The sequence below is a fragment of the Pristis pectinata genome, chromosome 17 (assembly GCF_009764475.1).
Source record: "Pristis pectinata isolate sPriPec2 chromosome 17, sPriPec2.1.pri, whole genome shotgun sequence".
Classification (NCBI taxonomy): Eukaryota; Metazoa; Chordata; class Chondrichthyes; order Rhinopristiformes; family Pristidae; genus Pristis; species Pristis pectinata.
This window is the reverse complement of record NC_067421.1, coordinates 9,100,732-9,122,684: the sequence shown is the minus strand read 5'-3', so window position 1 is coordinate 9,122,684 and position 21,953 is coordinate 9,100,732. Positions and strand designations below refer to the sequence as shown.

General features: G+C 40.6%; 1 protein-coding gene across 2 annotated transcripts in view; it reads right to left on the bottom strand.

Moving 5' to 3' along the window:
• Positions 1 to 8,155: 8,155 nt before the first annotated feature.
• Positions 8,156 to 21,953, bottom strand: part of top3b (DNA topoisomerase III beta) — a 39,558-nt gene continuing 25,760 nt past the window's right edge. For both annotated transcript variants that reach the window (XM_052031851.1, XM_052031852.1), the window contains 5 exons: positions 20,667 to 20,795; positions 14,907 to 15,056; positions 12,821 to 12,921; positions 11,358 to 11,559; positions 8,156 to 10,430 (listed from right to left, as the gene is read on the bottom strand). In XM_052031851.1, coding sequence (XP_051887811.1) covers positions 9,943 to 10,430; positions 11,358 to 11,559; positions 12,821 to 12,921; positions 14,907 to 15,056; positions 20,667 to 20,795 — 1,070 coding nt within the window. In that variant the 3' untranslated portion in view covers positions 8,156 to 9,942. The remainder of the gene's footprint in view (positions 10,431 to 11,357; positions 11,560 to 12,820; positions 12,922 to 14,906; positions 15,057 to 20,666; positions 20,796 to 21,953) is intronic.

Below are 21,953 nucleotides of genomic sequence, written 5' to 3'. Positions count from 1 at the left end.
CGGGCGCTGGTTGTCGTCAGTCGAAATTTCAGTAAGTTGCCCCCTTCCCGGGCGATCCATCTTTTTTCAGGCAGATGTAAGAAACGGCTGGAGGAAGATATAAACCGGGTTCCAGCGCCGGCCAGAGCAGCCGGTTCTGCGCCGGACGCGGTGCGCGTGCGCGGGAGAGCGGCGCCCCCTGGCGATCTGGGAGCTGCGGCAGAACCCTGGAGTCTGGGCGCCTGAAGTCAGTGTGCGGGGTGCTGAAAGGTGAAGGTCGTCGAAAGTATTGGTTTATTATTGTCACTTGTACCGTGGTACAGTGAAAAACTTGTCTTGCATACCGTTCATATAGATCAATTCATTACACAGTGCAGTGACATTGAGTTAGTACAGAGTGCATAGACGTAGTACAGGTAAAAACAATAACAGTACAGAGTAAAGTGTCACAGCTACAGAGAAAGTGCAGTGCAATAAGGTGCAAGGTCACAATAAGGTAGATCGTGAGGTTATAGTCCATTCATTGTATAAGGAAACCATTCAATAGTCTTATCACAGTGGGGTAGAAGCTGTCCTTAAGTCTGGTGGTACGTGCCCTCAGGCTCCTGTATCTTCTACCCGATGGAAAAGGAGAGAAGAGAGAATGTCCTGGGTGGGTGGGGTCTTTGATTATGCTGGCTGCTACACCAAGACAACGAGAGGTAAAGACAGAGTCCATGGAGGGGAGGCTGGTGTCCGTGATGCGCTGGGCTGTGTCCACAACTCTCTGCAGTACCAAGGTACAGTGAAAAACTTGTCTTGCATACCGTTCATATAGATCAATTCATTACACAGTGCAGATATATTGAGTTAGTACAGAGTGCATTGAGGTAGTACAGGGTAAAAACAATAACAGAGTACAGAGTAGTGTCACAGAGTAATAGTAAGTGACATAGAATTTAAATTTAAAAGTGTAGAACGATTATAGTAAAAGTAATGAGTGGATCTGCAGGGAGCAGCTTGCAACAAGTCGCCACGCTTCGGCGCCAGCAACCAATTCGGGTGTAGGTCATCAAACAGTCAGTGCTTGAGATATTCAACAGTACAGGTAGTACCTCTTTCCACAGAAGGCGTCTGAGCTGTTGAGCACTTCTAGCATTTTCTGTCTTTAATTCAGATTGCCAGCATCTGCAGTGCTTTTGCATTATAGTTCATCAAAAAAAACCTAGGGAGAAAGAGCAGGTCATTAAACAAGATCATAGCTGATCTGCTGCCTCAAAAAACACCAAATTTTCCCGATCCCCGTAACCCTTAATTCCTTTAATATCTATAATTCGGTCAACATCTGTTTTGAATCTCTTCTGCAGGACTGGTACCTACATTTACAACGCACTAATAATTGAATTACTATCCACTGTGCAGAAGTCCTGACTAGGGAGGTGATTTTAATAAATAACAAATCCTTAATTTGTTTGAAATACCTTTACTTGACATTGAGAGATCACAATAACTTTAACGTGATAGCAGCCATTGGAATTGGGATACTGTTTCTCTCTCAACCCCCCCAAGCTACTAGCTGAACCCTGATTACATTCACGACAGCCCTAATGTCAATCTGCTCCCCATTCTCAAACTGAATGACAGAACTAGCCTGGTGCAGATTGACCTACTCTGATTTCCATGTGTTCTACACTCTGCTTACCCAATTCAGTATGAATGGGATAAATAAAGTTTTTTTTTAATGTTCTCAGGTGCTTAGCCATCTTTTTCCAGTCAAAAGATAACATCCTTTTCATGGCTTTATACTAACCAACAGGAAACTCAGGATAAACAGATGATTTTCTAGTTGGTAAACTAACTGGGTGAAGAGGGATTTAGAGAGGTTAACTGTGGACAAAAAATTGGCAGCCAGAGTACATGGGGGAATGTGAAACTTTTCCATTTTGGTTGGAAAATAGGAAGGCATTAGTTTCTGAAGAAGCTTTACAGAGTAGCTTCTGAGAGGATTTTCCCTTCACAGAACCTAGAACAAGAGGGGCATAGATTCAAAATAATGAGTCATCTAAGAATCAGTGAGGAATTTCTTTTCCCTTAGGGCCATGAGTCTTTGAAATTGTCAACACCAGCGAGGTGTACCTAATCAAAGGTCTATAGCAGTTATAGGGAAGAGGCAAGAGAGTGAAGCTGAGACTGTGATCAGATCAGCCATGATTTTATTGAATGCAGAGCAAGCTTGATCTCCCATATGGTCTACTCCTGCTCCCTTTTATTACGTTCCTTTCTTAAAGCTGGTCACGTTACATATATGGTATACTGGTCCTCCCCAGTTCCAAATGCTCGACTTAGATACAGTATGTACATACGAACGAGCGTTTGAGAGACTGGCAGGATGGATTTGCCAACTGCTGCGGAGCTGCAGGCATCTTCTGCTGTGTGGAAACTTGGTTTGTGGTTATATCATTGCATCTTAAAGAGAAGTCTGATTGGTTGAGTTAAATGTTCTGGTTTTACTCCACGTTTCCCCTGGTTGGCTGCATTTCCAAATTGCAAACTTTTCGTGTTACAAAAGTTCTCAGGAATCTGTTGTAATCTGGGGAGGATCTGTGTGTACATATTTCATTTTAAATGGTAATGGTAACTAAAATTAAATATCAACTTACCAATTGATTTTATCAAACCCTTGCAGTACTGTACTTGCTCTGAGTGTTTGTCAGGATGGTATAAACACTTAGATGATAAGATTAGTTTCTACCTATGCTGTGTGAGGACAAATTCATGTACAATAACTACTTATTACCATTTGGCCCATCCCAAAAGAGCAATCCCATCAGTTTCATTCTCTCATAGAGTCATTGATTTATACAGCACAAAAACAGGCTCTTCCCCCTACTGAGTCTAAACTGATCATCAAGCACCCATTTATGCTAATCCCACACTAATCCTATTTTGTTCTCCCCACATTCCCATCAACTCCCCTGAGATTCTACAATTCACCTACACTCAGGCCAACCATCCTACCAACCCTCATGTCTTTGGGATGGATGAGGAAAATGGAGCACAGAGGGAAACCCACAGGGAGAAAGTGCAAATTCCACAAAGACAGCACCAGAGGTCAGGATGGAAGCCAGGTCCTTGGGGAGTCAGCAGCTGTACTAGCTGAGCCACTGTGTCCCTGGGGATGAAAATATCCAATCCTTACTTGCTCTGGTCTCCATGATGACTCCATACCCACTAATGTTATGTAACTGCTCTCTGAAACAGCCTAGTACCCTGTTCAAAGGGTGGCAGGGCACGTTGGTGTAGCTAGGATTGTCCACCTCCCAAAATTAAATTCAAATAGGCAGCAGTGTTAATTCTGCTGTATCATTCTCCAGTGGCCCAAGTTTGATCCTGGTCTCTGGTACAGTCTGTGTGTAGTTTGGATGTCTTGTCTGTGACTGCATGGGTTTCCTTTAGGTGTTTTGTTTCCTTCCCACAGCCCAAAGATGTAACAGTGGGATTATTTTACAGGGAGATTAGTGGGGAATTGGGACTGAGAGCCAGCATCAGATCAATGGGCTGAATGGCCTCCCTGCACCTCGTGAGAAAATATGAGAAAATAATAATACGAGTCTATGGTTTTGTGGGTGCATTGGTATTTTGGGGATATGCTGGTCCTTCTATCTTGCAATAAAAGACCAATCCACTTTTACAAAACCCTGGCAGCTTTAAATACCTTATTGTCTTTAGTACAGCATCTATTCTACTGGTCCCACAGCAGCCCTAGGTTTTTAGTGGTTCAGTATGACATATTTCTGAGCATTGGTGTTGAGCCACTTTTCATTATCAAAACCAGCTTAGAATACTGCGTGGCAAATGGTGGTGGAGGAGAACAAAGGGAGAATTGGGATTGTGTGGAAACAAGGGAGGGCAATGACTTCTATTTCCAGAGCACCTTTTGTGTTCCTTTTAGAATGTCCCAAAGTCTTTTGCAGCCGATGGAGTACTTTTGAAGTGTGGTCACTGTTGTGACATAGGAAACTCAGTTGCCAATTTGCAAGCAGTTAGATCCCACCATCAGGAATGACCAATTAACCTGCTTTAGTGATGCTGATTTTAGGATAAACATTACCCACAACAGAGAAGATATTGCAGAGGGTTGTCAGTAAAAGGTGATGCTTTATTTTCAATATTGTTGAGCAGTGGATGTTGTGCACACTCCAGCAAATACTCAAATTATGCTGTGCAAATGGTGGAATTGGGAATTAGATGGGTCACTCACTGGAAAATACCCAGCATTTGATCTATTCTTGCAGCCATCCTATTAATATGGTTGGTCCACTTAAGGTTATGTTTGACAGCATGCCCCCAAAATATTGAGCTGAAGTGAGCACATATCTGTGCTTGTTCTCCACCCCATAGGGTTGCACTTAAGTTCTGACCCTCTGAGACTGATTCAGCTGCAGGTGTTGCTGCTGCCATCCTACAACACAGAGCAGTCTGTGAACTATATCTCAATCTCTGGTATCAGCCCCTTGTCTAGAACCCTGACATCTCATCATTCTCAAAGGCCTTTGAACTCATTTTGAATATCCTTTGATAATCATTTTTAAAATAAAAGTAATAAATTTATTCATAAACACATTAAATAACCAGAGAATTAATCATAAAGTAAATGAAAGAAAAGTCAATAGCACTTGCCGTTTCAATCAAGGTTCGTGATCCCATTCAATACAATAAATTGGTGGCATAAAGTCAGGAGGTGGGATGCAAAGTGCAGGTCTCTCATCTGACCTCCACTTGTAGTGATCAGGCATTGGAAGTCAGAGATAAGCTCGCCTGTAAAGAGGACCTGTCGGCAGTGTTACTGTAAAAGGCATATATAACTGGCCACTGATGTTAGGGAATTTATTGATGGCTAAGCCATTGAATGTCAAGGCAAAGTAGTTAGGCTGTTACTGGCTACAATTACTGGCTGGTGCAGCACATTCCTTGCCACATACCACCCCAAGTTTGGACAGTGTCTGGGCCATAAAGCATGGGAGTCATTGTTTGAGGAACTGCAAGTGGAACTGAACTTTGCAAGCATCCTCACTTCAGATATTTTGGAGGGTATGAAAGAAGCAACTGGTGATGGATGGATCTAGGAATGTACTTCAGAAATTCCTCTTCTAATATCCTGGTCTGAAATAATTAATCTCCAGATATCATCATCTTCCTATGTGCTAGGTAAACTTAGGGAGGAGATGGAGGTCCAAAGGAAGATGCAGTGAAAAATTATTTGAATAGTTCCAGAGTTGCAAGATTTAAGCTCAGGTTAAAGGTGAAGCAGCTGAGATTTTCTCTTTGGAGCAAAGGTTGAGATCGAAACGTATAAGATCATGACTGGTTTAGCTAGGGTAAATAGTGGGAAGTTGTTCCCTTTAGTAGATAGTGTCAAAATCTGGCCAAACAGTAGTATGCAAGGAAAAGCATTTTTCTTTTATGAAGAGAGTAGCCATGATTTGTAATTCACCATCTGTAGGAGTGGTGGTAACTGGATCAATAAGAGCTTTGCAAAGAGAATTAGACACTTGAGAGAGAATAATTTGCAAGGTTATAAGGAAAGCAAGGGCTGGGGGGGCAGTAGTGGTGATGAAAGGGGGCTAGGGATGATGGGATTGCCCTTCTAGGAACCAGCCATCCACTTAGTGGGACAGATGACCTCCTTTCGTGCCATGATTCAATGTATGACTCCTGTAGGTAGAGAGTTTTCCTTGCTTCTTATTGACTTTAATTTTTACCAGGGCTCTTGATATACTGGCTCATATGCTGCCTTAATATTAATTGCGGTCTCTCACAGCAGCTCTGAAATTCAGCTCTATAGTTAATGTTTGAACCAAGGGTGTAATAGGGTCTGCTGTGGAATCATTCAAGTACAACACAAAATTTACAGAGCAAGTTATTTATAAGTGCTGCTTGGTTTCACATTTGATACACCCACCTTCATCTTACTGATGATTGAAAGTAGACCGATGAAATGATAATTGGCCAGATTGGATTTACCTTACTTTTTGTCAACAGAGCAAACCTGGGCAGTTTGTCACATACTGTTGGATAGTTGCCATTATTCTAGATCTAATGAAGTTACTTGGCTAGTGATGCAGCTAGTTCTGGAGTCCAATAGCTGGATATCATCAGGATCCATAATCTTTTCTTTGCTCCTTGTCTTCAGCTGTTTCTTAATATCATGTGGAAAAAAAATTGAATTTAGTAGCTTTTGCAATGGTTAGATTCTCAGAAGGTTGCAGTGGCCAAAAGTATTTGATTGAGGATGAGGAAGTTCTGCAACATCTTTCCCTAGCTAATTGTTTAATTGTAGCCAACCAGTGTAACACGATGGAAGAACTTTGGTCTGATCCATTGGTTGATAACAAAAGTAAAATTGAAAGATATGCTCAGCAATAATAGTTCAGTAAAATGTGTAAGGTAGCAATAGTGGTTAAGTTACTGAAAGAGCACAGAGGCCTGTTGATTCAGAGACCCAACTTTAAATCCCATCATGGAAGCTGAGAAATTTAAACTCAAGTAATTAAATAAATTCTTGAATTAAGAAGCCACCATTACTAACAATGACCATTAATTTACCAGTGTTGTAAAACCCACCCAGTCCATCAGAAAAGGGAACCAGCTGTCTTTATCTGGTCTGGCACAAGTAATGTACTTGTCTGAAAATTGCTCTCAGAGCACAACATTGAATATCTGCAAAGCTGTTGTAATTCCCATGATTTTTCTCCAGGTGGCAACCACAAACCAGTTCAATGCAGGATGAAGAGAGCCTGCTTACAAAGGGATATTCCACCCCCTACCGGATGAAGCAATAATGTCAGTGTGAATGGATGTCTAACAAAAACTTCAATAATCTGATCACCTACATGAAATCCCAGCCAACTGCACACTCTCAGGTACATGAAGGAAAAAGAACCTTGAGAATATCTGATTCTCGTTTGCAAAACAGTTCCATATACATTATTCTATATTTGGTATAATATCATACCAAATATTACATAATAGTACAAATGTAAAACTTAAGTAAAACATCAAAAGGCAACGAAACTGTAGATAATAGAAATCTGGAATAAAAACAAAATCAGGGCTAATGAAGGGCAATAAGCTTGAAATGTTAGCTCTGGTTCATTCTCCAGAGATAGTGCTTAAACTGCTGAGTATTTCCAACATTTTCATTTATCATCTAAGAAAAAAATTCATCTTCAACTTGAGGAAACACCATGCAAGCCTGTGGCATGAGTAAAGGACCATCCAGGAAAGGCTCGACTCAGTGAGCCATTAGGACTGGGCAAGAGGCAACTCAGACAGCTCATTTGCTGTCAGTCAAAACTACAGATGTTACTCCTCCATATTGCGAAAGGATCACGGGAACATTGTCAGACCAGTTATAACTCCTGCTAAGTTTAATAAATGCAACCCATCTTTATATTACAGAAGTAAACGCTTTTAAGACTAATGAATCTCAGTTTCAAACTGATACGGTGAGAGATTGGTCCTTAAACTATGCCTTTGAGCAAAACACTATTTGGTATAGTGGCTTTCAGCAAAAAGTAATAATGTCATTCCAGAATAAAATCTCAGGGTGTCTATTATTCATATCTACTGGTTATGAATTATTCCTTTGCTAGGGAGTTAGAGGAACATTGATCTCAGTCTGGAGCAAACCTCAAGTGGCTTTACCTAAAGAATTTAGGTTGAAGCAAACCAACTAAACTGTCTTGAGGAATTGGAACAACTATATTGCAAGCCTCACACCTCACCCTACTGGCTAAAAGATGTATACACGTAGAACAAAAATAGGAAAGACAAGGATACTAATTAAGATAATTTGGCAAATAGAAATATCAGAAAAATTAGTTTATTTGCTCAATTATTGAAGGGGATAACAATTTCGAGTGCCAATTCACATACGTGCACAGTAACCAGTGTTTTTACATCACACCTCAGATTTTGCAGCCTTGTACATTTCCTCTGCAGATCCCACCTTCTCTAGAACATTGACATCCTTTGGTCATTGCTTAGTTTGAGCTGTCTCATTGATACAGAACAAGTATTATTCTTTAAAATTGTTTTCCATGTTTCTAAAGGTAGTGATACTGAGAAGTTTTGTCAGTGTTTGCTATTCTGGCAGGTAAACCCAAGGATTCAAAAAGGACTTAAACACAGAAGGTAATACTTTGTGTTTTTAATCAGAATGCTGTTGAATAGGACATAAGAAATAGAAGTGCTGTAATCATTACGCCCCTCAAGCCTGCTCTGTCATTCAAAAAGATCATGGTTCATCTTTTAAGTTAGTGCCACTTTCCTGTACTAACCCCATATCCCCTTGATTTCCCTGATTTTGAAAAATCTGTCACTTCCTGTCTTGAATATAAGCCAGTGACTCAGCCTATATAGCCAGTGACCACCTTAGGCAGAGAATTCCAGAGATCGACTATACTCTGGGTGAAGAGATTTCTTCTCATATTAGTCCTGAATGGCCAATCTCTCATCTAAGTATCTCCGTGAGGACAGGTAAAATCAAGGGCAACTTCAAAACTACCCATCATCACCCAAACAGTGTTAAACAATCGTTGGGAGAACACGTGCAGATTGGATACTCATTAAACCAGGGAGTGCCAGAAACTCTCAGCAACCTAATGATGTAAACTACAATAAATATGTTAAAGTTCATTGGATCATTTTGGTGAGAAATTTATTTTTTGTAACTGGTGGAAAATGCACTTTGCAAAAGAAGCCTCCATTGTACTCCTATTAAACTCACTGAACTATGAGTTCTGCAGTCTTGAAAGATGACTGTAAAGGATGTGGTTCACTCGAGAGGGTGCAGAGATTCACCAGGATGTTCCCTGGATTGGAGGGCTCTAGTTATAAGGAGATATTGGATAGGCTGGGTTTGTTTTCCTTGTAGTGGAAGCTGAGGGGTGACCTGATAGAAGTATACAAAATTATGAGAGGCATAGGTAGAATCTTTTAACCCATGGAGTGGGGGGGTTCTAAAACGAGAGGGCATGTGTTTAAGGCGAGTATGAAGAGGTTTGGCGGGGATAGTATTTCACCTAATTAGTTGCTATCGAGTGAGCTGTCAGAGGAGGCAGATACGATCACAAGATTTAAGATGCACCTGAACAGGCATTTGAATAGCCGAGACATAGAAGGCTACGGACCTGATGTGGGCAAATAGGATTAGTATAGATAGGTACAACATGCTTAATATTGTTTCATCCCCAAGTGGTTATTTCCTGAACCTTGCAAAGATTTATCATTTAACTGGTCAACTTTAGCACATTTCATCAACAAAAATCCGAGGCTTAAATCATTACATTGATAATTCTTAGTTCATGAGCAGAGATAGTCAATATTGGATTTCCATTTTGAAGGACTTGTTCTCATTTTATAGGCCTGCATGTACACTGTGCATAAGGAGCTCCCGAGAATAAAGTGCTCTATCAGTTCCCCCTGATCTGTACCAAACTAAGGATACAAAAGGAAACTCTTGTACTGCCATTCCTACCCTGGCTGAGATCAGTACTGAATACTGATTGGCTCAATGCTATATTGTCATACATTTTCCAGTTCAGTAATTAGAGAACATATTCAACACATTTTAAGCACAAAATTAAACATCTGAAGGGCAATGGCATATTGTATGAACAACAGGTCTAAGTTAATAAGCAGAAAATTAGCACCATTTGTATATATCTGGAGGCTTTATGAACCACATATTTTATTTTAAAAGTGAGCTATTTTAGTTGGACAGAGTAATGTGCCCAAATCCTAGTTACACAGCCTGCAGATTCCACAGTTTTTCTGAGTTTCCTTTTCTTCTCCCTCATCTCCTTTGGGTCTCGAGCTCTATTTCAGCCTTTTAGCTGGAACAAAACAAGCAGACTACAAATTCCTTAAACAATCCAATGAAAATGCAAGCCATGGGTTATTCAAGTCCCTTGTTTACACCTACACAAAATAAGCAGCTAGTGCAGCCATTTTGTCTCTGGGTTTCTTCGGATTGCTCCTGCCTGGAGGTCTACGTCCCCTGCCTCTCCCCCGGCCCCGTCTTCGACCCTGTCCTCCACCGCTTCTGTGCATTGGGTGCTTCATTTTGGCATACTGAAGTTCCACAAGGTTTTGAAACACTGGGTCGCAGAAGACGCACCCTGAATGCTGTGTTGCTTCACCAGGCAGTGGGGATTTTGCTTTGTTGAAGTCCACATCAACGATCGCTGCCTCACATACGTCACAGGTTTCAGATGATACTTTCACTCTGTGAGCATTTTCAAAGAAGTGTACCACCACATTGCATTTGTTACAAGCCATCTTCCATTTGGGGCCTGAGGTGGGGTCAAAGACCAGCACACCACTCTCACAATCAACACACTGGACAATCCCGAGCAGGCTCAATGAATGCTGACAGGTCGGATGGGTGCATTCATTACAACCCATTCCTAAGAAAGAAAAACAACAAATGTGTCACAAAATGAATCTCCCTCACCTCAGTCAATTTTAGCATTGTGATTTAGGATTTATCCACATTGCCTTCAAAGATGGATGGATGGGAACACCACATGGAATTCACTGATGACTGCCATCAGCTGCCACATTTCTTGCAGGACCAATTGATGGCCTTTTCCACATTGTGTCTGTATTGCATGTAGCAGTTGTTAACAGAACACAAGAGTGGAAGGAGAACTATCACTGTATGGTATCACATACCCATCTGCAGACACCAGAAATGAAATACGAGGGCATTTCCAAAAAGGAAGAGGGGACAGAGAATGAAAAAAAATCAAACTTCCAATATCAATGAATCCAAAGTGGGGAAAATATCACAAAAACATTGTATGCAAATTATTCATAATATCAACCCATTTTACGTGACACCCGTCAACAGTTAATCTTGAGAAGTACATTCACCCAGCTTCATACCCCCTTCAATCTTCCTTTCCACCCACAATTCAAAGCCTGGGCTCATCATTCACTATAACTTCCTGGTTTACCGTTTCTCTGTTTTTCTCAAATTTGTTGGTTCTTGCATTCTCAATTCTTGTCTGCACTTATCAGGCAATAAAACTTTATGCTCTAAAGAGTGGGATTAATTTTCTATCTGATGAATCATTTTGGATAGTTTGGGCAAATACCATAAAACCTAATACAGTAAAACAGCCCATTAGTGGTCACTGCCTTGATTCACCCATTAAGAACTGGCATGTACCAGTGACTTTATAGAACTCCCCCAGCAACAGTTAGCATGCTCAAGGAAAAATGTAAGTTGGAAATAAATTAATCCTGACTCTCCTTGTTTATGTTCCATTTACAGCAGATTTACAAAACAAAGTGAACTCAGTCAACAATGATGTTGGCAGACTTCTTACCTTTCCTCATATCACGGAATGGTGGGTGGTTGTAGCAATATGGACACAGAGGGTAGCTCTTTCCTCTGGAACCAGAAGACCAGAGAACCAGTTCAAACTCATCTAGAGGACAGCGGAGTTCCTTATACAGCTTGATTGTTCCATTCTGGGGTAAGCTGTAGGTATCATCACAATGGGAACAGTGCATCCGGCTTGGTTTGGCCTGCAAGACAAGAATCAGGTTTAAGTAGTAAGTTATTTAATTGGGTTATTGCTGCAGAATGACCATTTTTTTTATTTATGGGATTACAAATATCTGCCAACTACAATCGGAACCCTGCATTTCAATTCACCTACCTACTAACTACATTTAGAAGATTTTATGTCCAGACCTGGTAACTGCACAACCAGAGCATTGGACTTCCATCCACAAGTCTGGTAACTTCAAAACAAGATCCTCGGATTCCCAGTCACAGATCTGTGAATGATGGTCCATCAGTCTTGTATTTCCATTCACAGCCAGTGTAAGTAACCACTCTATATTCAATATCTGATAAACACAGCATAAGAATATGGGAGTCCCATTTCTTACCCGGTAAATATAGTGTACTGTAGAATCAAATTCCATGCTCAGTAATTATAGTGTGATAGGACAGGACATCCATTCCCTTCTCAATAGCCATAGTAAGAGAGGGTGCAATGGACTTTTTACCAATATCCATAACTACAAAGAGAGAAAGTTGTACTTCCATTCCCTGCCCTTCACCTACTGTATATTGACTCTGTTCTATACTTTCCTTGTCTAAGACTGGAGCAGTCCAGATGAAGGGTCATGACCTGAAACATCGATTGTCCATTTCCCTCAATAGATGTTGCCTGACCTGCTGAGTTCCTCAGCGTTTTGTGTTGCTCTTATGAATATAAATTGTGCTATTAACAAAATATTGTATTGTTAGAGGTGCCATATTTCCAAGAAGACATTTGACAGGCCATATACATTTCCAATGGGTGTACACATTAACCTGGTGTTTGTTTTTTTTAAAAGAGAGCCTAGATTTCAAAATTAATTAATTGGTTGCGAAGCACTTCGAAACATATTTTACAAAGTACTACATAAGTCATCTTTTAGATTGTGACAATGTATTCTTTTTCACTTTTTTATAAATTATACCATGGCACCATAAAAACTTAAAACAATCATCATTGCGAGGCACTCACATATCACTACTAGTGTTGTAACTTGATGTTCCAAACACAATCTCGAACTTACTGCTTCAGGAATCCATCTGTTCTTAGAGGAAGTTGACATAATTTCAGAATTCCTTAGTTTCTAACAATGCTCTGCATTGATTTGGGTAGCATATGTGTGATATTCTCATGGTATTCTCAACAGAAGCAATGCATTTGCAAGAAACCATGAGTGTGATAATTAAAAATTAATCAATTATCCCTGCGCCCTAATGTTGCACATTCCCTTTACCAACCTGAATGTACTTCATGAATCGATGGCACTTGCCACAACGGGACAGAGGCTTCCCTGTCTCAGCAATGGGAGAAAATGACACCTCCATTAATTCATCCATACCTGCACAGAGAACAAGAGCAAACTAAGCAAAACAGCCAGAGAAGGGCACTAGCCACCATGATTCCTTCACTGACATTCAGAGGAGAATCATGGAGTTCAATCTTTCAACGACAGACAAGATTCAGCCATTGAGCCCCTGGAGTCTGTTCTGTTATTCAACCTTTGGCCTAACTCCACGTACCTGCCATTTTCCCACATTCCTTGGTTATCAAAAATCTATCAACTTCAGATTTAATATCTGCAGTTCACTTAGCATCAATTGATTTTTTAAAAAAAGATATGTTTCAGTGATTGAAAATGCATTGCTGCAACATATGAGACTATTCTAATCTGGGAATGCAGATTATTTTTGCACAATGTTATCATCTAATTTTGATGAGCCACAGTGTGGAGTCTGAGGTGTATGCAGAGAGGCTTCACAGGGATTACAGACAGGCAGGATCAAAGCAGATGGAACATAATGTAGAGAAATGGGAGGTCATCCACATTGTGAGAACAAACCTCGAAAAATGATTTAAAAATGTGATGAGAGATTGAAAAGTGTTGGTATTCATATCCTTGTATATAAATTACAAAAGTTAACTTGCAGGTACAGCAAGTAATTAGGAGGCAAAGGATATATTGGCTTTCGTTGGAGGAGGATTTGGATACAAGAGTAAAGACACATTGTTCTAAATATACAGGGTGTTGTGAGACTTCATCTGGAACACTGTGTACAGGTCTGGTCTCCCTATCTAAGTCAGGATATGCTTGCAATAGGAGTGCAAAAAAGGTTCACCTAATTGATTCCTGGGATGGGGAGTTTGTGCTTTGAGGACAGGTTAAGCAGACTGGGCCCATTCTCATGAGTTAGAAAATAATAGGTTATCTCACAGAAACATAAAATTCTTACTGTGCTTGACAGGATAGATGCAGGGATGATACTTCCCCTGGCAGGGTGCCTAGAATCATGGAACACAGACTCAAAGTAAAGGTCAGCCATTTAGAACTGAGATCATAAGAAATTACTTCACCGAAGGATGTAAATCTTCAGAACTTTCTACCAAGAGAGCTGTTAAGGCATGGATGCCAAGTATATTCAAAAGAGACATTAATAGATTTTTCAATATTCAAGGGAATCAAGGGATATGGGCTTAGTGCAGCAAAGTGGTAGTGAGGTAAAAAATCAACCATGATCTTATTGAATGATACAGCAGGCATGAAGTGCCAAGTGGCCTACTACTGCTTCAAAATCTTACGTTTTTAATAAAGGCTGAATTATTTATCAGCATAAGATGCAAGCTGAGGATTCCCCAATCATCTGGTATGTGAATACACTAATTCATTTAACACCCTAAAACAAAGCGACCAAGCAGGTCTCAGGACTGAGGCAGCCTGGCTTAACCGAGGACAAGGAGGAACATGATAAGTGGCCTCAGTGACTCACTGGAAGAGAAATGTCAAATGGGGTTTGTCCACCAAAAGTGGCAATGAGGAATTGTGCCACTTTAATACATCTCAGCAGTTAAAGTCAAACATTCAAAATACCAGATACTGCCAATTTAAAAAAAACTTTTCTTGGATGCTCCTAGCTGGTAATCTAGATTTACCCGAGTGCAATATTGAATAAGTAAACAATTTCAAATATCTCCCACAGAAGAATTACCCTCTGAAACAAGGAAACATAACCAGTACATTGCTAGATTAGATCACATTGGACTCCTTCAACCATTCCTGGTTGATTACCAGGTAAACAGTCTTCAAGTAATTTTCCCAGTCTGATGTGGAACGTCTGTCATTGTAGGGCCTACATTGTATGGTGCAATCTGCTTTGGTTTGGGATATCTGCTGAGACAAAGTACAGGGCACTTCTACTCCAGGAGCACAGATTAGATACCTGCAGATCTGTATCTGAGGGAAGCCTTACAAAATATGTCCTTGTGAATGATGTTGAACAGTGTAGCAATTAGGAATTTTATACAATATGTCAAAACATTCACTCATACCTCCTATGGAGTCCACAAAGTAATGGAACTTCCTTTTGAAGATATTCAGAGCATGCTCCAGTACTGGGGGGAAATCAGCCTTGCCTGCAGCAATGAGACCAAGCTGCTTCTCGACTGCACTGCGGATGGTAGGAAGGACTAGCTCCTGGTCTGTCAAAATGTAAACAGATCATATATTTTACTCGATGCTACAGAATAAATGGTAATAAGAGAACCAGGATGCTGCAAATAACTGATGGAATTTGATTGGTTGATATCCACCCTCCAGCCCAATCCTAGAGATGTGCTTAAGGACAAAATTAAAACCTGATCTGACCCCAACCAATCTGACGCTGACCCCAGCATAAAGTTTAGTGAAACCAGACCCAATCACTGCCAAAAATGAGATTCTGGCATGGGCACACAATCTGACACGTGTCCAATCCACCCAACACTGCAGGGATCCCATATGCGATCAACTTTCAATATTTGTATTCCATGCTAAACCTTTAAGCGTGAGCTTTTCTTTTTCTTCTACCAGTCAAACTCACCTGTTCTCCATCCTGGAGTCCTGAGTGCACAGCTCGTGCCCCTTTCCAGAGCAACTTTTCCCATTGCCTGGCTAGATACCCTTGACCTGCTTTGAGAACAGTGATCATTCACCCAGAGAGGCCGCCTCACAGTGTGTCTGGTGACACAGTACCCTTGATACTAAAGGCCGCCCTCTGACTCAGGCAGTCTGATGTAAGGTCATTGACCTGAAACATTAATTCTGTTACTCCCTCCACAGATGCTACCTGACCTGTGAGTAGGTCCAGCAGTTTGCAGTTTGAAAATCGATCAGTGTGTGACTAAATGAACAGATTTTCTTTAACTTACAAAGTCTGCTTTAAAACAATTAAATATCTGGAGACCTTATTGATGCATAAAGGGCTGGTAGCTGGTGGTGCATGGACCTTTTCTTTCTCAATAGCCAACACCATCTGAACCCAACACCTATAATTGAGTCTTGTCAGGCTCAGATCAACGAAGGGTGGGGTGTCCTTTCCAACTTTAATTCTCAGTAGCTGAAGGCAAGTCCAATATTTAATTCCTGACCCCAGCTGTCCTGAGCAGACAGTGGCAGACCAGCTTCCTAAGTAACTACAGGGTAGCAATTTAGTGCAACTAAGTGACTAGCTAAGTGACTTCACAGGGGAGTTAAGAGTTAACCACATTAGTAAGGGTCAATTACACACCAGTAAAAAAAGGTTTCCTTCCTCGGCAGGCACTGGCATAGCAGTTGCGATTTTACAATAATCTAACAGTTGCGTGGCCATTGTGCTAGAAATCAACTTCTTAGGTTGTTGTACTAGAACATAAAGTCACGCTTTCTTCATTACTCTAGAGTAACACCACATCATTATATCTGCATGCTATGTACGTCATAGCAATCAGTAGTTGAATCTGGCCTGAAGAAATCTAAATAATTTTTGTGGTATAGAAACAAAGCCATTCAACTTGTTGAGTCTGTGCTGGCTCCAAGCAGAGCAATGACATTTCCACACTCTTTCCCTATAGAACAAACAATGTGGATAATACATACCATGCAGATATAATGATGTAGTGTTACACTACTAGATTAATCAAAAAAGTGTGACTGTATGTTCCAGTACAACTACCTAAGAGTTGATGTCTACCACAGTGGCCACGCAACTGTTAGATTATTGTAAAATCGCAAACTATGCAGTGTGAGATGATGCAAAGAAAAAGCAATAGGAAAAACAATGCAAATTTTAAAAACTGTAGAAGCTGGAAATAAAAGAGATAATGTTAGAAACACTTAGCAGGTCAAGCAGCATCTGTGGAAACAGAAATAGAGTTAGTATTTCAGACTGAAGACCCTTTGTCAGAAAAAAAGTGTTGCTTCATCATGTAGGCAGTACCTTCATGAAGATGGGCCATCATTGATCAAAAATTGACCAAAATTCTAAACCAAGAGAGACACCTTTTAAAAAGAAATTAGGGCTGCAAGTTGAAAATGTTGTGAGGAAAAAGTCTTTCTTTTCACAAACATTTACCCAAGGACACAATTTACATTTAGTTTTTTTTCCCCACAGTCTGGCTGCCTATGGAATTTCAGTAGAGTAGGAAATTCTCCAGGTGCTGATAAGCTTAGAGCTCTTCCCCACAACAACTGTTCAGTGAAAATTAGTGACACAGGAACAATTGGACTAGTGTGCTTCCTCAGTTTATAAGGAATAATCAGGGTCACAAAGGCAGGTGGTTGAGTCAATCAAGTGTCATGGGCTCGTTCTTTTGTATTATAAAAAGGGAAGTTTGAGGGCAAACCTGGGCAACCTGTGAAGAAACTATGAATAGATCCAATCAGCCTGTGGAGATGGGGTGGGGCTGGGGTCAAAAACAAATCTAGTTGTGTCCAGAATTAGAGCTCAAGCTAATTACAAAAGCTGCAGCAGTGCATGGTATTTTATTATAGTTTATAAAATTACCTATCACATATACATTGTATAATTTCTTTGTAGTTTCTTGAAATCAGCTGTATTATTTATAACATTTTACCTTATATAAATAGTAATTTTAATAAATTTTATTAAAGATTCCCAGTTGTTCAGCTCCATGAATCTTGCCTAGCATTACTCTACAAGGACAGGTTCAAAGCTGAACACAAATAACAGGTATCGGGGGGGGGGCGGGGGGGGATTACCAACAATCTGAAGGAAATTGAATAAAATAAATGTTTCCAGTTTGGGGCTGCTCCTGTGTACTCCCATGCTAAAGCTTGTACCAGCCAGCACTCTCTCATTACACACAGGGCAGTTTAAATAAAGGAAATAATGAATAAATCCATTGTTAAACACAAAACTGACCTTTTCTCACAAAAATGAGAAGTGCAAGTCACTTCCAAATAAATTTAAAACAAATCACCTGTTTCCCTTGTATACTACAGGGTAAAACATACCATTCTCAGTGAAAACAGCCAGCAAGCTATTGCCAGTACACTCCCTGATGTGAGCCACAGTGGTTACACAAGTTGTCTTTAGTGTTGTCTCTTTCTGCAGGATCCTGCTTAATAGAATTATGGCCAAGAATAGCTAAGGGGAAAAAATGTAGCAGTGAATCATGGCTCTATGACAGTGCCACAGAATACCATAAGACGTAGGAGCAGAAATAGGCCGTTCGGCCCATCGAGTCTGCTCCACCATTCGATCATGGCCGATTTATTTTTCCCTCTCAACCCCACTCTCCTGCCTTCTCCCCATAACCTTTGAAGCCCTTAATAATCAAGAATCTATCAACCTCCACTTTAAATATACCCAATGACGGCATCCACAGCCGTCTTCGGCAATGAATTCCAGATTCACCGCCCTCTGGCTAAAGAAATTCCTCCTCATCTCTGTTCTAAAGTGATGTCCTTCTATTCTGAGGCTGTGCCCTCTGGTACTAGACTCTCCCACCACTGGAAACATCCTCTCCATGTCCACTCTATCCAGGCCTTTCAATATTCAGTAGGTTTCAATGAGATTCCCCCCTCATCCTTCTAAATTCCAGTGAGTACAGGCCCAGAACCATCAAATGCTCCTTATATGTTAACCCTTTCATTCCCTGGATCATTCTTGTAAACCTCCTCTGGACCATCTCCAATGACAGCCCATCCTTCCTTAGATATGGGGCCCAAAACTGCTCACAATACTCCAAATGTGGTCTAACCAACGCCTTATAAAACCTCAGCATTACATCTTTGCTTTTATATTCTAGTCCTCTCAAAATGAATGCTAACATTGCATTTGCCTTCGTAACTACTGACTCAATCTGCAAGTCAACCTTTAGGGAATCCTGCACTAGAACTCCCAAGTCCCTTTGCACCTCTGATTTCTGAATTTGCTCCCCGTTTAGAAAATAGTCTACACCTTTATTCCTTCTAACAAAGTGCAAGACCATACACTTCCCTATGCTGTATTCCATCTGCTACTTCTTTGCCCATTCTCCCAACCTGTCAAAGTCCTTCTGCAGACTCCCTGCTTCCTCAACACCACCTGCCCCTCCATCTATCTTTGTATCATCCGCAAACTTGGCCACAAAGCCATCAATTCCATCATCCAGATCATTAACATATAACATGAAAACTAGCGGACCCAACACCTAACCCTGCGGAACACCACTAGTCACTGGCAGCCAACCAGGAAAGGCCCCCTTTATTCCCACTCTTTGGCTGACCAGCAGAAGGCAATCTTCTATTCATGCTAAATTTCCTGTAATACCAGGGGCTCCTTATGTGGAGCCTCAGATGTGGTACCTTGTCAAAAGGCCTTATGAAAATCCAGGTGAACACCATCCACTGACTCCCCTTTGGAATTCTGTAGCAGGCAGGATAGACAACAGATTTGTCAGGCAAGATCTCCCCTTAAGGAAACCATGCTGACTTCAGCCTATTTTATCATGAGCTTCCAAGTACCCTGAAACCTCATCCTTAATAATGGACCCTAACATCTTACCAACCTCTGAAGTCAGGCTAACTGGCCTATAATTTCCCGTCTTTTGCCTCCCTCCCTTCTTAAAGAGTGGAGTGACATTTGAGATTTTCCAGTCCTCCAGAACCATTCCTGACTCTACTGATTATTGAAAGGTCACTACTAATGCCTCCACAATCTCTTTAGCTACCTCTTTCAGAGCTCTGGGGTATAGTCCACCCAGTCCAGGTGACTTATCTACCTTCAATCCTTTCAGTTTCCCAAGAACCTTCTCCTTAGTAATAGTGACTACACTCACTTCTGCCCCCCGACTCTCTTGAATTTCTGGTATGTTGCTGGTGTCTTCCACAGTGAAGACTGATGCAAAATACTTATTCAGTTCGTCTGCCATTTCATTGTTCCCCATTACTATCTCTCCAGCATCATTTTCCAGTGGTCCGATGTCCATTCCTGCCTCTCTTTTACTCTTTATATATCTGAAAAAAAACTTTTGTTATCCTCTTTTATATTATTGGGTAGCTTACCTTCATAGTTCATCTTTTCTCCCCTTATTGCGTTTTTAATTGCCTTCTGTTAGTTGTTAAAAGCTTCCCAATCCTCCAGCTTCCCACTAATTTTTGCAATATTGTACGCCCTCTCTTACCAATACCAATTTACTATATCAGTAGTCTGCCAAAAAGCAATGGGAGTCATGAGGAACTGTGTCATAACAGAACACCTGTCCTTGATTTCACCTAGTATTAGGTTCACTTTGTGATAATCTACATCTCCCTTTTAGTTTTCTAACACAAAATACTTTGCCGTAATGTACACTTGCAATATGTAATGATCATCACAACTAAATTACATATTTTGGCATGCCAGCTCACACAATTCTCTCAACAAATAATGCCAAACTGCAAAGCAATACAGTTTGGCAATGTACCAGAGGTACATCTCAGCTAGCTCTTAGCAACACCTCAGTATCATTAGCTATCATTGGATGACCACATACCCAATTGGTGGTTACCATTCTAGTACAGCTTAAGAGATGCTGGCAAAGCTGGCATTCTTCATCGTTCATGTCAAGTAGCAGATTGAAACAACATGGGAATACGCAAAGCATTTGTTGTTGTATTTCTTAATCAGTGTTCAACTTTACTTGGAGGGGCAACCATAGTTTATTGCCACAAAATCACAGCTATTATATCCTTCCATTTGCAAACATTTTGAAAAGATCCCCTGAGGCAGATTAGCACTCCTGAAGGTTAAATATAGGCCTGCAAATAAGATCCTAGATTCAGAACTGTGGGTTCAGTTCATTCCTCACCAATTTTGTAATATCCATGAACAAGAACAATCCCAAGGTTAGTGGGTTTCAATCTGCGGCCACTCTCCACGGTAACATAGTTGCGTTGACAGATGTTGTTGATGTGGACAGGGATGCTGGCATCTGTCCCTGTTAATGAAAAGAAACACATTTTAAGTTAAGCATTTCCAGGTTAAGTTTCAGATAAAGTTTCTGATGCTGCGTTCCTCAGAACCTACAGCTGTACCACGACTGAGATAAACTTTCAGCCCAGGTCTTTGAGGGGAGATGTCAGAGCTGCCATTACATCAAATCACTATCTATCTGAGGAGGAGGGTTGGGGGGTGGGGGGGGGGCGGTGGGGGAGACACGGAGATTCTGCTTTGCCACCATTCCCACACAAAGCCATCTATTGGAAAGTTCAGTAAAATAAGAGAAAAAAGCTTCATAAGACTGCGAGGTTTAATTGAAAATTGTCAGCAGCCTTTTGAAAAAAGTAGAGAATAAAAGTTTAAAATGTTAAGAGAATAGAAATTTAGTTGCTACTTTACTGAAATGTACTAACACCAGATGGCAAATTCTTCACACATTGAAAGTGTTTCAACCCCCATACACAGACTGGTTATGCACAAAATAAATTAAAGAAAATTATCTTGCAACACTTCCTTTTTAAGAATCTGTCCGTCAAATAAAAAAGGCTGCAACTGTGAAATTAAAACAAAAAATCCTGGGAAATGGAGGAAGGAAGAAAACTGGAAAGGTTTGTGCAGTAAATCTGACACCAGAATAGAAGATGCCACAAAAACACAGTGTGTCCACTCGGAGAAATAAAATAGATCAAGCAGCACAAGCTTAAAACACAAAATATACATTTTTGCTTAAATTAGTTTTAGAATTGATGGAATAAGCTGAAATTAATACATCAGCTGAAGGCAAGACTGAGTTAATGAAGTGAGGGAGCATGATTGAGAGGTTAAAAATTATACATGGACACAAGGAAGGGATGGATTATCAGAAACTAAAATCAATATTGAGATCCAATATGGAAATAAGCATACTAAGTAATGGGAGAAAGCAGAGAAGCAAAGGCTGAAATTATCAATGGTTGTAAATTGTGGATTTTGCTTTATTCATCTTGAGGTGGAAGCAACGACCTTTGCTTGCCATACTGCAAGTTACCCACCATTGCTAGGGCCTTCACTTCCAAGACTCAGAACTCTACACAATAATGGTGAATGATACAATGCACCATGATTTATGTCCCAGAGGTAGTGATGTTGTTTGAAATCTAAAAGTCAAACTAGAATA